The following is a 15,098-nucleotide window of genomic DNA, read 5'->3' on the forward strand; positions in this document are numbered from 1 at the left end:
ACCCCAGGAAGTGAGATCCTCTCTTCAAGCCTCAGTTTCCTCATCTGTAAAATAGGGGTATGTATACCAACCTCCGAGTTCCCGGGAGGTGTAAATGATTGATGCACCTGGCTGCTAACTGAAAGTTTGAGTCCAGCCAGAGGGTACCTTGGAAGAAAGGCCTGGTGATCTATGTACAAAAAAATCAGCCATTGAAAATCCTATGGAGCACAGTTCTACTCTGACGCACATGAGGTCGCCCTGAGTGGGAATCAACTCGACAGTAACCGGTTTTTAACACTAACCTCTAGGATGTCTATGAGGGTTGATGAGATGACGCATGTACACGGTCCTGTCTGGGGCTGAGTTCTGACAGAGGCCTTGCCGGAGGGCCTAACGAGGCTCAGCGGGCAGCTGGCAAAGGGGGCCAAGGGCCAGGTGGTATTCTCAAGATGGCTGGGGCCCACGTACAGAAGCAGCAATCACTGCTTCCGCTCTGCCTGTCCCCAGCCGTCCCCAGCAGCTGGGCCGACCCTACCTTCCAGTCATTTTAGAGATGTTTCTGCCCAGAGTGAAATCCCACAGGCTTCAGGGGGACCTTGGTGTGGGCACGCACACCCCTCTCCCACTGCCCCAGCTGTTTTCAGTCCATGGGGGACAATGCCAATGCTGCTCACACCACAGCCTGCAGGAGCCTGCCGGAGCCCCATGCTGAGGGAGGGTGCTCAGCTCCTCTCTGGAATGTGCTTTGGCACCCAGGGTGGAATGTGGATCAAGTCTACAGGCCTGAGTGTGGCTCAGGCTTGGGCTGCCCTGGACGGTCTAATGAAGGGAAACTGCTTTTGTTCTCCTTCTGATCAAAGGATGCCAGAGAAACACGTGCAGCTGATGAGCTGAGACATGCAGCCCATCAACTACTCCCTGATCACAAACTCCAGGCTCCCTGCAGCCACAGAGCCAGGTCAAAACTCCCGCTCTAGCTCGATTCAGGGCCTCCCTCTATGACCACATCTCAGCTTTTCTGGTTTATGTTCCCTTTTTCCCTTCATGGGCCCTGGGTTGCAAGCTGACAGTTAAGCAAACTGGGCAGGAATACTTAGTGCTTCCTGGCCTCTGTGCCTTTGCTTGCACTGTTCCCTTTGGAAGGTCCTGCCCTACCTTCCTTCTCCAGAAGGCCCACCTCAAGTACTCCTCCTCAATCCTGCCTTCCCGCTGCCTCACATGGAGGGTGTGTGCCCTTTGCTGAACTCAGAGCTCTCTCTGAAGGCCCTGTCCACATCCTTCCTTCAATATGTCTACTCATCTCACCTCCTAGACCAGGAGGGCCCCGTGGACAGAGGCCCTGTCTTTGGTGCCCTATGTCATGGCTCACTGAGTGACTGAACAAGCAGCTTCCTGTCCAGGGCAGCTCTAGGGGCATGGGTTACTCAATGGTCTGGAATAAACCAGGGCATCTTAGCAGTGTCCCTCAGAGCCAGGAGAGGCCCTGGAGAATGTTCAGTCCAGACTTTGCCCACGGAAGGGCCCCCTCTGCTGCCTCCCCAGGAATGAGACTGGTTTACATAAGACGGGCCTTAAGGAAACAGATTAACCCCTGGGTGGACTCAAACCTCCAAAGAAAGGTCCATCCCTGTACATGGAGGACTGATTTTTCTTGTCAAGATGACCGTGAGGCAGCCTGATCCTGAAGTGTAGACAACAGGGGAGATAGGGCTGGGGAAGAAGCACTGAACTGGGAGTCCTGAGGCTTGGCTCCCTATGTCACCAACCAGCCTGGCCTCCCCAAGAAACCCCTGGGAAGGCCTCCTGGGATGGTCTCAAGACTCTGATGCTATTTATCTGCCTGGTTTGGGCTCCACATGGCTGGCCATCCATTGGGTCAGCTGCTTCATTTCACAGAGCTGCAATTCCTGTTTCCCGGGTTTCACCCACTGGCTTAGTACAGTGGAATCTGGGGAAAAAGCCACACTCCAAATAGTCAATTTTATGCTATAGATTTTGAGTTCCATGAAGGGAAGACTCCTCACGATATGAACTGCCCCATCAGGAACAGGGCTCCATTGGACAGGAGTGAGCTCTCTGTCGCTGAGGTAAGGGAGAGGCTGGATGTCTTCCCGGTGAGGATGCCTAAGGAGATGTCTGGGCTGAGAGAAGGACAGCATCTGGACCAGGCCTTCTCTCCTGGACCTGAGGTTCTAGGGTTCCAGGGTCCTCAAGCCCCTCCCACCATCTCTCTTTGGGGCCTGAATCAGAGCTACACCCTCCCCAGGCCCCCTGGGCATGCCTGGCCCTCAGGCCAGCGGCTCAGTCACTGTTCCCTGGTTCTCTGCTCTGAAGAGACTGCAATGGTGGACAACAAGCACCTGGCTCAGGGCCAGGGCCATGGGGCAGGGGGTAGGCCTGGGGTAGAGGCAACTGCATTTGTATGAAGGAGGGGGGCCCAGGCTGGCAGCTGCCTTGCAGACTCCCCAGCACAGAAGACAATTCCTACCAAGGCTCCATCTCCCATCGGGGTCCTCGGAGGCTTGGCTCCCGCTTCGGTGCCCCCCTGGGCTGGGAGCCTGGCCACGGCCATCTGCAGCTGAAAAAGCAAATCCTTGCACTTAATATTTAATTCTGACTGGCAAAGTGTGCAGCCTAAGTGAAGTGGTCTGGAGCCACTGGGTGTGCGGTTACCAGTCTTGGTGGTTTGTCCTTGCAGCCACTTTAGGACTGTTAGTGGATGAATTCTCCCTTCCCCACTGCTCTGCAATGGGAGAGGGTTTAACTGATCGCCTGCCCCACTCCACAGTCGCAGGGTAAGAGAAGCTCCAGGATTCACTAAGAGCTCACACTGGTGCCCCAGAGAATGCTTAATAAATGATAACACTGTGGCCACAGTCTGTCTCCTGGAGTTGTAAAAACAGCCCAGGAGAGTAAAGGAATTATGGACGTCATATCACAGATCAGCAGGCAGGGTCAGAGACACGGAGAAACTTGCCACACAGGCTCATGGCCTGGTGGCTGAGACTGCGGTGTACAGCCCACCCTTTAATCATCTGCTGATTGTTCACACAAAGCCTCGGCACAGTCCCGCCCTCCCAGCTCTCTGACCGCCTACTTGCTCCGCTCTCCGCCACACTGGTCTCCTTTCAGACCCTCTTCCTCACTCCACGCTGGGCCCTCTGCATGGAGGGCCCTCTCCACCCTCCAGGGACCCACTGTGCCCTCTTCTGAGGGGTGCTTCCTTAACGCACCCACTGCTCTCCTTTTCCTCGGCCAAGGTTTATAACTATATTACAAATTGGTGCTGGCCTACACCCAGGAGGGGAACAAGTATCTATTTTGCTAAGATATCTATTTTGCTCCCCATGGTATCCGCAGGGCCTGAGACGGTGCTGAAAACATCTGTTACAGAATAGAGCAGCTCTAATTTAATGCCAAGTATAATGACAAGGTGGGCTGCAATCCAGTGCCACCACTCACTGGCTGTGTGACTTGAGAAAGCCTCTGAGCCTCTCCCAGCCTCTGCTCCTCAGTAGTATGAGGAGATGTGCCCTCCAGCACAAGGATTCCATTCTAATTCCTAAGGGCCATGGACCACTTGGCTGTGCCCTTGCCTGGAGGGCTTTGTGATCAGCTTGGGAGCGCTGGTGGTCCCAAAAAGCAGAAGACGGACAACAGTGAGATCCTGACTGGGGGGGATGCTCCTGCCTCTAGATTAAAGTTAGCAAGGATCCCTGTTCATTCATTTACAGTAACTTTGCTTATATTAGCAAGGGCCCCTCTTAATTTATTGAGCAAATGTTCATCCAGTGCTTACTATGGGCCAGGCACTGTTCTAAGCATTTTACAATGTCAAGTCATTTAATCTTCATAAACCCTTGAGGTGAGCACTACTAACACTGTCATGTGACAGAGGAGGAAACTGAGGCGCAGAGAGTTTATAATTTGCTCAGAGTCACAAAGCAAGTCAGTGGTGGAGCTGAGATTCACATCCAGGTAGTCAGGCTATAGGTTTGTGCCCTTAACCAGGCTGCCTCTCAGTGACCCGTGTCCCCCTTGCTTCCTGACACACTTTCCTTTCTCAGAATGTGACAAAGGCTGAGGAACTCATTGCAAACACTGGCCCACAGCCCTTCAGAAGCACCCAAGGCATCTACATGTGGCTGTCTCTCTGGAGGAGGGGCCCAGGCCCCAGGAGTCCCCTTCAGAGGCAGGAATGGACAAGGCCCCTCACGTCCCGCTCCAGCTCCTGGACTCGATTGTTCAGCTGCTTCACTCTGGTTTTCGCACCCTCCGACTCCGCCATCAGCACCCGGTTCTTTTTGGACAGCTCGACGATTTTGGTGGCAACCACATCCCCGGCCACACCAGCTGTCCCTAAAAAGAAGGAAATGGTGAGGCCAAATAAACACACAAGCCGGCACATCAAACTCATGCCACATCACCAACAGCACTGGGGTTTTAGAAATTAAAGCTGTTTGGTGTGAATGCTCTCGAAGGGGCGGAGGCTCACGCGAGTCACTACATGCCTAGGGGCCCTGAGACCCAACTCCAGTGAACAGAAATCCAGGATGTTCTAAGAAAATGTAAAGGCAGAAAGTAGCATTTTAATTCTGTGGAAGATAGGTTTATTGCTCCAATTCTTCAGGTCATCCCCAGTGATAGGATGATACATCTGCCCCCTATGCCCTGGAACTTTGCCATGCCCTCTGGTGAGCAGGGTGCTGTCCCCTTGACCCCTCAATGCCTGCCTGACTTGGGACTCAGCTTGAGCTTTGGTCAATGGGATGTTAGCAGATATGATGAAAGTAGAAGCTTGAAAAACATTTGTGCAGTTAAACTTGCCATTTTTGCTTATGCCATCTCCACAAGAACACGTTCAGGCCAGGTGGTCCTAGGAAGAGGATGAGAGACACACGGAACAAAGCTAAACCAGCCCAGCCAAGTTTGACCTAGATCAGCCAATCCCCTGCCAACCCCCATGTTTGAGCTAAATAAACACTTATTGCTGAACGCTGCTGAGATTATGCGGTTGTTAGCTATGCAGAATTTTGTGGTAACACCTAACCAATGTGAATGCTTACATTCAATTAGTAAATATTTATTGAGATTCTATCAAGTGCTGGACATTTTAGGTGTCAGGAATTCAGTGGTGAATAAAAAGGACTCATGGAGTTTACATTCTCCATGAGAGACCAGGAATTGACATTCTCCTATTCTAACAGGGGAGATACACAACACAAACAAACAAATATATATTGTAATATCTGGGAGGGGTAAGTGCTATGAAATAAACTGAAGCTGGGCAAGGGGATGGAGAGTGATGGAGTGATGCTATTTTATATGGAGTATTCAGGAAAGGCCTCTCTGAGGAGGTAATGTGCGAACAGAGACCTAAATAAATGAAGTGAAGGATTAAACCATGAAGAAGATTGTTTTCAACTGGGAAGAGTGTTCTAAGCAGAGGAAACAGCAAGTGCAAAGGTCCTCAGGTGGAAATGTGCAGTGTGTCTAAGCGATCTCAAGGAGGCCAGGGTAGCTGGAACACAGTAGGTAAGTGAAGGAGGTTGTAAAAGAAGTGGTTGGAGGGAAATAAATAAGGAAAGTCGTACTGGCTGTACAGAAGGCAGGCAGTCGGAGCTAGTCCACCTTGGCCAATGACTTGCTCGGTAGCTGTCTTAGTTATTTAATGCTGCTATAACAGAAATACCACAAGTGGATGGCTTTAACAAAAAGAAACTTATTCTCTCACAGTCTAGGAGGCTAGAAGTCTGAATTCAGGGTGCCAACTCCAGGCGAAGGCTTTCTCTCTCTGTTGGTTCTGGAGGAAGGTCCTTGTCATTAATCTTCCCTTGGTCTAGGAAACGCTCTGCTTCCAGTGCTGCTTTTTTGGCGGTATGAGGTCCCCGTGTCTCTCTTCTGGCTTCTCTCTTTTATATCTCAAAAGAGTTTGGCTTAAGACACAACCTAATCTTGCAGATTGAGTTCTACCTCATTAACATAACTGCCACTAATCCTGCCTCTAACATCTTAAAGGTAGGATTTACATCACGTAGGAAAATCACATCAGACGACAAAATGGTAGGCAATCACACAATACTGGGAATCATGGCCTAGCCAAGTTGACACTTATTTTGGGGGGACACAATTCAATCCCTAACAGTAGCCTTGGCAGTCCCTTGCCTTCTCTGCAGTACAGTTTCCCCATCTGCACAATGACAGATCTGGTCATACGCTCTGCAAGTTTTCTGAATGCTGACACTGCAGCAGTGGGTAACTGTCAGGGACACCTTCTCAGGCTTACTTTTCTTTCTTTTTTAAAATTTTATTGTGCTTTAGGTGAAAGTTTACAGCGCAAATTAGCTTCTCTCTCAAAAATTTATACACAAATTATTTTGTGACATTGGTTGCAATCCCCGCATTGTGTCAGCATTCTCCCCCTTTCCGTTTACATGCTGGGTTCCCCGTGTCCATTTGTCCAGTTTTCCTGTCCCTTCCTGCCTTCTCATCTTTGCTATTGGGCAGGTATTGCCCATTTGGTCTTGTATGCTTGGTTGAACTAAGAAGCACATTCCTCACGTGTATTACTGTTTGTTTTATAGGCCTGTCTAATCTTCGGCTGAAAGGTGGACTTCTGGAGTGGCTTTAGTTCTGAGTTAGAAGGGTGTTTGGGGGCCACAGTCTCCAGGGTTACTCCAGTCTCTGTCGGACCAGTAAGTCAGGGTTTTTTGTTTTTTTTTTTTCTTTTTTGTGAACTTGAATTTTGTTCTACATTTTTCTCCTGCTCTGTCTGGGACCCTCCACTGTGATCCCTATCAGAGCAGTCAGTAGTGGTAGCCAGGCACCATCTAGTTCTGGGCTCAGGCCAGTGGAGGCTGTGGTTCATGTGGTCCGTTAGTCCTTTGGACTAATATTTTCCTTGTGTCTTTGGTTTCCTTCATTCTCCTTGCTCCAGATGGGATGGGACTAATAAATGTATCTTAGATGCCCACTTGCAAGCTTTTAAGACCCCAGACGCTATTCCCCAAAGTAGGATGCAGAACATTTTCCTTATGAACTATGTTATGTCAATTGACCTAGATGTCCCCTGAGACCATCTCCAGCCCTCAACCCTAATAACTTGGTCCCTCAAGGCATTTGGATGTGTCCAGGAAGCTTCTATGATTTTGCCTTGGTCAAGTTGTGCTGACTTTCCTTGTATTGTGTGTTGTCCTTCCCTTCACCAAAGTTAACACTTGTCTACTACCTAGTTAGTGATTTCCCCTCCCCACCCCTCCACTCCCTTGTAACTATCAAAGATTGTTTTTTTTTTTTCTGTTTGTAAACCTTTCCTTGGGTTTTTATGATACTGGTCTCATATAATATTTGTCCTTTTGGATTGACTTATTTCACTCAGCATAATGCCCTCCAGATTCATTCATGTTGTGAGATGTTTCGTGCATTCATCATTATTCTTTATAGTTGTATTCCATTGTGTGTATGTACCATAATTTGTTTATTCATTCTTCTGTCGATGGGTACTTAGGTTATTTCCATCTTTTTGCTATTGTGAATAACGTTGCAATTAACATGGTGTGCATATGTCTATTCATGTGATGGCTCTTATTTCCCTAGGATATATTCCTAGGAGTGGAGTTGCTGGATCATATGGTATTTCTATTTCTAGATTTTTAAGAAGGCGCCATATCATTTTCCACAGTGGATGTACTATTTTACATTCCCACCAGCAGTGCATAAGAGTTCCAATCTCCCGCAACCTTTCCAACATGTTATTTTCTATTTTTTTAATGTTGTTGTTAGGTGCCGTGGAGTCGGGTCTGACTCAGAGCAACCCTATTAGTGCCAGTAATGTCGGGGTGAGATGGTATCTCATTGTAGTTTTGATTTGCATTTCTCTAATAGCTAACTATCCTATTTCCTGATGTGTCTGTTAGCCACCTGAATGTCTTCTTTGGTGAAGTGTCTGTTCATATCGTTTGCCTATGTTTTAATTGGGTTATTCATCTTTTTGTTCTTGAGATGTTGAAGTATCCAACAGATTTTAGAGATTAGACCCTTGTCAGATATGTCATTGCCCAATTTTTTTTCCCAGTCTGTAGGTTCTCTTTTTCAGACTTACTTTTCAACATGACATTGATGCATCTCAGAACAAGACTAAGGGTGACAACTGGTGGAGGGCAAAACAAAGGCACTGACAGTTTTCAAATCCACTTAGCCCAGACTGGCTGCTGCTAGGCAGCGAGTTGAGTGACAAGGAATGGCTGCCCTTGGCAACCTCATGCCTGCTGAAGAGGATAAGAATACATTAAGAGAAGGGGCTCAGAATGGTCTAGAGTCCTGAGGTATCTAGAAGGAGGTGGGTATCATTTAGCATAGACTTGGCACATCTGGCTGCCTTTCTCCTTTAATAGGTGATATGGGGAAAAAATAGATATTATAAAATCACTGGGAAAATCATATACTCTAGCAGTTAAGGAAATGCAAATTCAGCAGAGGTTCTGGTTCTGGTCAACAAGAATAAACAGAGAAGAGCCCAATCAGGGCCAAGGTCCCACCAGACACCACAGGTCTAGCCCATAACCTGAGAGCCAACATCTAGTGCATACTGCAGGGCCAAGGCCATCCCAGGTCCACAAAGCTAAAGTCTCCACCACAAGAATCAAGGTCCAGCCCAGACCTACAGGGTCAAGGTCCAGCCTAGACCCTGCTAAGGGTGGTTGGGTCCTAGGAAGTCCTCCTGGAACAGCCAACCTCCCTGCCTTGTCCACCTCTCTGGAGCAGGAACAGCAGATGCCGTAGAGTAAATGCCCACTTCCACTGGGGCTTTACCCGCATGACACAGTGCCTGAGCCAAGCACCAAGATGAAATGGATCCTGCCGGCTCACCCAACATGCTGCAAGCATCTCAGAGAACCTTGAGCTGTGACATCTCAGAGAATGCTTGCTGGGTCCGCAGCACCTCCTAGATGCTTGCCTGCTGCCCCGCTGTTCCTTACGTTCCCATTCCCTGGTGTGCTGGCCTCCCTGGGTCTGCTCTCTTCTTCTACCCCTCCCTTGTTCTCAAGACCCATCTGGACAAGCTTGATCACAACTGACCCTTGGCACTCTCTCTCTCGGGCACCTGCCCTCTGGGCCAGCCACCTGGACTCCTGGGCAGGGGAATGAGTCAGACGGTCACAACTACCTGTAAAGGCAAATCTGTCCTCTTCTATTTTCTTTTTGAGGTGTCTGATTTCAAAATCTCGTTCCTTCAGCAGCTTATGCAATCTTCCGTTCTCATCCACTGTTTCTCTAAGCTGCTCTCGAAGCTGCTCAATCTCGTCTTCAAGCACCCTAGAAGGCAAAGGCAGCGTTAACTGCTCCTTCACGGGGGCCCGTGGGCAGGGATCTGGCCTCCACTGCCCAGGGTTGTTGTGCCTGGATTGGACAGTAGGTGGTGATAAGAACGGGTCTGTACAAAACAGGAAGGAGAAATCAAGAAAACGTCAATGAGCAGATTTTAACACATGGTTCTCAGAACTGGGTGATTAAACGTGTACATGTGTGTATGGGTGCACACATACACACACACACACACACACACACACACACACACACACACACAAAGTGAAAGGAGAAAGAAGGTTTGAATAACATTGTCTATTAACTGAATTCAAAAGAAAAAAACCAAACCCACTGCTGTCGAGTTGATTCCGACTCTATAGGACAGAGTAGAACTGCCCCCATAGAGTTTCCAAGGACCACCTGGTGGATTTGAGCTGCTGACCTTTTGGTTAGCAGCCATAGCACTTAACCACTATGCAACCAGGGTTTCTGGATTCAACAGAGAGCTATATCAAACCCTCCACTAAGAGAATTCATACTCCTTTTAAACATCTATGGAACATGCATAAAAATGTATTACATTTTAGGCTACAAAAGCAGTCTGAGCAAATTCCAAATAATGAACATCACACGGATCGTTTTCTCTAATGGCAACTGATTAAAATTATAAATCAATACTAAAAACAAAAATAAATAAATAAATTTAAAAAACCCCTAAACCTACCATATGTTTGGAACCAAAAAAAAAAAAAAAAAAAAGCCACTTCTAAATTATTCATGGGTTAAGAAGGAAGTGTAATGTGTGTTATGAAGTATTTAGAACTGAATGACAGCAATGTATATCAAAACTTGAGGGATGTGGCTAAAGTGATACTTAGAAGGAAATCTATAGTCTTAAATGCATATATTAAAAGACCAAATAGGAATTTTCTAAGCCTTAAATTGAGGCGAGGCCTCTAGGTCATAGGCAAGCCCAATGGAAAATCAGAACAGGTGGTTGGTTTTGTGTATTACAAGTTGTCCCACAAGGCTCCTCCCAGAACTTTTAAACCATTCTATTGTTACTCACAGCATAGGCCCCCATAGAGATAGTTGCTGAAGAAGAAAATAAGTGATAGAAGTTATAGGCCCAAACCAAAATCCCGTGGCTGCCGAGTAGATCCCAACTCACAGTGATGCTGTAAGACCAGTGTAGAACTGCCCCATAGGGCTTCCAAGGAGGGGCTGGTGGATTCAGACTGCTGACCTTTCAGTTAGCAGCCAAATGCTTAACCACTGCACCACCACGGCTCCACAGGCCCAAGGTAATAGTAATTATTACTACTGCTACTATTATTATTATTCTATCAATGGCTTGAGTCTCCACCAATTCATTTCCCTGATTTGGAGAAAGATCATTTGCAAATAGCTCTTGAGTTAATTCAGAGCTAGTGGTTAGGAGCCAAAATCAATTTTTCAATTATTGAGAAATCTTTATTTTTTCACAATTCGCTTTCTTTTTTTAGTAGAACTTTTAAAAAATTGGGAAACCATATGTGGTGAAATAACTTCCTTTGTGTGCCTTTTGCCTTGGTCTTTGAAAAAACAACTTGAGAGATTTTTTCCCCCTAATCCCGAGGATTTATCTTTGTCCTAGTTTTCTATCCTAGAGGGTTTGTTACTTTTGTCCAGGTTGATGGATGATTCCTGGTTAAGCTATAAACAATTTATGGTTTGATACTTTTTGCCTGGTCCTGGGCTGCAGGCTGCCCTGTGATTGGTATGCACTTTGCAGGGATTGGTCAGTAGACTATGCAAATGAAGTGTCTATAGCCTAAGAGGGGACTGGTCAGTTCGTGGCCCTGCTGGGAAGGTCATGCCTTGAAACTGATAAGGAGTTGTGTATATAAGTAGCCAAACCCACAGATTTTTCAGCAAGAACTAGGAAGAGAAGCAGAATGAAGAGAGAAGAAAGCAGCAGAATGAATATAGAAGGAAGAAGCAGAGAGAGGAGGCAAGGAACTTCCTAAAAGAGCTGTAACATGGGTCAAAGGCTGTAACACTGAAGACAGCTATAACAGACAGCAGGGCTAAGAGGAGCCTGTCTTGAGGGGGCTGAGAGGAGGCCTGCATGGCCGAGAGGAGCTGAGATAGCTGCTCTGCAATGAAGAAGGGAGACTTTGCCTACGTGCTTCCTGATCCTGATCCAGAGTTGTACCCTGTTATTTCTTTAACACTTAACTGTACGAATGGTCTGTCAGTTCTGTGTGGCCATTGCGATGAATTATCAAACCCAGAAGAGAAGTAGAAAGTGCTGTGGGAACAGCTGGTATCAGAACTGTTAAAAAGGTTGGAGGGTGGAGGTATGTCTGACCTCTACCTCATAGGGGTCAGCCTTGGGCTGATTTTGATTCGTATTATCCCCCTTGAAGTTAGACAGGTTCTGATGCTACTACTACTACTACTACTAGTAGTCCCATTTCACACCATAAAAAGCAGAATTTAAAGATGGAGAAGGTGGAATCTGGGTGACACTAGAAGCACAGGGTCAGTTAAGAACTCTTTTGACTTTTTAGAGAATTTTGTATCAAAACAGATTTCTGCTTCCAATAACGACTATAAATCCATATGCATCGTGTGATGTCAAATTTAGAGCAAGTGGAGAAAATTCTGGACTCCCTCAAAATTTTTCACCAACTGCAAAAAAGCAAGGAATTTACCAAGAGCTTCTTTAGGACAGGATGTGTTTACGTGTTGTTATGTGTCAGGAAAGGGACACTGGCATGGGAGAACAATCCCAGATGAGATTTGGAGCAATGATCACCTAGGAGTCATCAGAGTTAGCCAACCAGCTCCTCAGAAACTCAAGCCCAGTTTTCATTAAAGAGAGGCTGCAAAAGAAATTCAAGTGAATGAGTAACACCTTAATGAGTTTCAAATTTTCAATTTGACTTTAAATCGTTTATAAATACATTTCACATCAAATTATGTCCATGGGAACACAGATCTTCCATTGGATATGAGTCTTCAATAATGAACTCTGTGTCTCAACATATAAAAGCACATCTAGTCAACCTGATTGGAAGGATGTCTGCAATCATCTCTCCCTCCCTTTCCCCACCTTGCTGCAGTGCCCCAGGCAGAGTTCTAATTTTACCTCTTCTCAAAGCTGTCTTTTGAATGTTGCTCCCCTGTGTGGAGGAGGCTGAAGCTGTCGGAGATCTCCAGGAGCTCTTCTTGGTCATTGACTTTGCTTTGGAGGCTCAGTTCTTTCTCCTTCCTTTTCTCCATCTGCTTCTGTAGCCTTTTGTGCTGCATCTCCTGTAACATCTTGAACTGGAGCCGCAAGGTGTCCTGCGAGCCTTTATCTGCTGCCATCTTGCTCTAGGAGTCAAAAAGGCAGCTTGAGCTCATGCAGACTCCATAAAGTACCCATTTCCTAAGAGTGCTCAGCACATATCCAGCCCTGTCTACAGACCCCAACCCTGCGGCTTCCTGCTTAACTTCATATGCATGTCCATGTGGAAGCTTAGAAGCCCTACCTTCACCTCCAATCCCCTGAAAGAAAAAGCTGAACTGAGCATCCTCCCCTAGCCCTGAATGTGCCACCAGACTGTAAATGGCATTGGAAAAGCCCCCTTCATTCAGACTCAACATTTAACTCTTCTCCGTTCCTTAAATCAGTGGCTCTCACCCTGGCTGAACATTAGAATCTTCTAGGAGCTCCTAAAAAATAAGAATGCCTGGGCCCATCCCCAGACCAATTAAATCTCAATTTCTAGGAATGGGGCCTAGGCATCATCGATTTGTTTTCTTTTTAAATTGAGGTATAATTTACATAAAGGACATAAATACTGAGTGTACAGCTCAATGAATTGTTAAATAGATATACACCCCTGTGGTGACCACCAGATTAAAGTATAGAGCAGTGATAGTCTCTGAGCAGGCTACCTTGTGCCCCCTCCAGTTAACTGTTCTCCAAAGTACCATTATTCTGACCTCTACCACTGAAGATAAGTTCTATTTTCTTTTTAATCACTTGTATTGAAATATAATTTACATACAATAAAATACACCAATTTTATGCATACAAATGAGTTTTGGCAAATGCAGGCACCTGTGTAAACTACTACTACCATCATGATACAGAATGTTTAACGTTTCCATCACCCTAGAAAGTTCCTTTTTGTCCCTTTACAGTCAATTTTCCTGCCAACAAAATCCCAGGAAACCACTGATCTACTTTCAGTCACTATAGTTTGACTTTTTTAGAATTTCATGTAACTGGAGACTACAGTATAGAGTCTTCTGTGTCTGGTTTATTATGTCAGCACTACCTTTTGAGATTAGTCCATGCTACTGCATGTATTATTAGTTTCTTCTCTTTTTTTTTCTTTTAACTGTTGAGTATTTCACTGGCTGTAATGACATTCACATTGGATACCACAATTTGCTTATCCATTCACCTGTTATTGAACACCTGAGCTGTTTCCAGTTTGGGCCCTATTACGAGTAACGCTGCTATGAATATATTCATGTACAAGTAAGTCTTTGCATGAACATATATTGTTATTTCTCTTGGGTAAATCCCTAGAAGTGGAAAGGCTGGGTTATATGATAAGTTTACGCTTACCTTCATAAGAAGCAGTTAAAACTGTTTTTGAGGAGCCCTGGTGGCACAATGGTTAAGCGTTAGGCTGCTAAGCAAAAAGCTGGAAGTCTGAACCCACCCAGCAGCTCTGCGGGAGAAAGATGTGGCAATCGGTTCCCATAAAGATTACAGCCTAGGAAACCCTATGGGACAACTCTACTCTGTCACATAGGATTACCATGAGTCGGAATCGACTCAATGGTACCCAACAACAACAACAAAACTGTTTTCAGAGTAGTTGTACCATTTAACACACCCACCAGCAGTTCACGAGCATTCCAGTTGCTCTACATCCTTGCTAACACTTGGTATGGTCAGTTTAAATTTTAGGCATTCTAGTGGGTATGGAGGAGCCCTGGTGGCACAGTGGAAAAGTTGGCAGTTGAAACCCAACAGTGAGCCCATGGGAGATACATGTAGCAGTCTGCTTCCATAAAGCTTACAGCCTTGGAAATCCTATCGGGCAGTCCTACCCTGTCCTATAGGGTCCTATGTAGTCAGAATCGTCTCGACGGCAATGGGTTTGGTTTTGGTTCTGGTGGGTATGTAACAGTATCTCATTGTGGCTTTTATTTGCATTTCCTTGATGACTATGTTGACCATCTTTTCATGTGCTTATTGGTCATTTGTATATATATATGTATTTTTTTTTTTTTTTGGTGAAGTGTCTGTTCACATATTTTGCCCACTTAAAAACTGTGTTTGTCTTATTCTTATGGAATGGTCAGAGTTCTTGATACATTCTGGATGTTTTGTCTGTTTTGAACTTCACGTAAATGAAATAATAACGTACAAACTTGCGATGCTGTTCCCGCTCCCTGGAATTCTCTTTCCCCAGCTGTCTGCCTTGCTTGCTTCCTCATCTCCTTTGGATCTCTGCTCAAAGGTCACCTTATCAGAGAGGCCTTCCTGATGGTCATATGGTAGAAAGCATCCCCACACTCGCTCATCCCCCTTGCTGTGTTTTATCTTTATCCATAGCACTTATCTTCACTTGACACAATATATATTTATTTGGTTACGCAAGGCTTTGAACTAGTTCATCCTGGTTCAAACCCCTGCTGAGAATTTGCATTTCTAACAAATTCCCAGGCAATGCTAATGCTGCTGGTTTGGGACCAATTCTGAGAACCACTAGTAGACCTGCGGTTCTCAAACTTATTATACATAAGAATCACCT

The 15,098-nt window shown here is 46.0% G+C and overlaps 1 protein-coding gene across 1 annotated transcript in view; it reads right to left on the bottom strand.

Annotated features, from left to right (window-relative positions):
* CCDC13 (coiled-coil domain containing 13) overlaps positions 1 to 12,645 on the bottom strand; it is a 42,549-nt gene extending 29,904 nt beyond the window's left edge. The window contains exons 1-4 of the mRNA XM_004368432.1: positions 12,425 to 12,645; positions 9,149 to 9,297; positions 4,199 to 4,341; positions 2,471 to 2,560 (exon numbers count right to left, since the gene is read on the bottom strand). Of these exons, the coding sequence (XP_004368489.1) occupies positions 2,471 to 2,560; positions 4,199 to 4,341; positions 9,149 to 9,297; positions 12,425 to 12,645 (603 nt within the window). The remainder of the gene's footprint in view (positions 1 to 2,470; positions 2,561 to 4,198; positions 4,342 to 9,148; positions 9,298 to 12,424) is intronic.
* Between the last annotated feature and the right edge of the window lie 2,453 nt (positions 12,646 to 15,098).

Source organism: Trichechus manatus, unplaced genomic scaffold (assembly GCF_000243295.1).
Source record: "Trichechus manatus latirostris isolate Lorelei unplaced genomic scaffold, TriManLat1.0 scaffold00001, whole genome shotgun sequence".
In the NCBI taxonomy this organism is placed as follows: domain Eukaryota; kingdom Metazoa; phylum Chordata; class Mammalia; order Sirenia; family Trichechidae; genus Trichechus; species Trichechus manatus.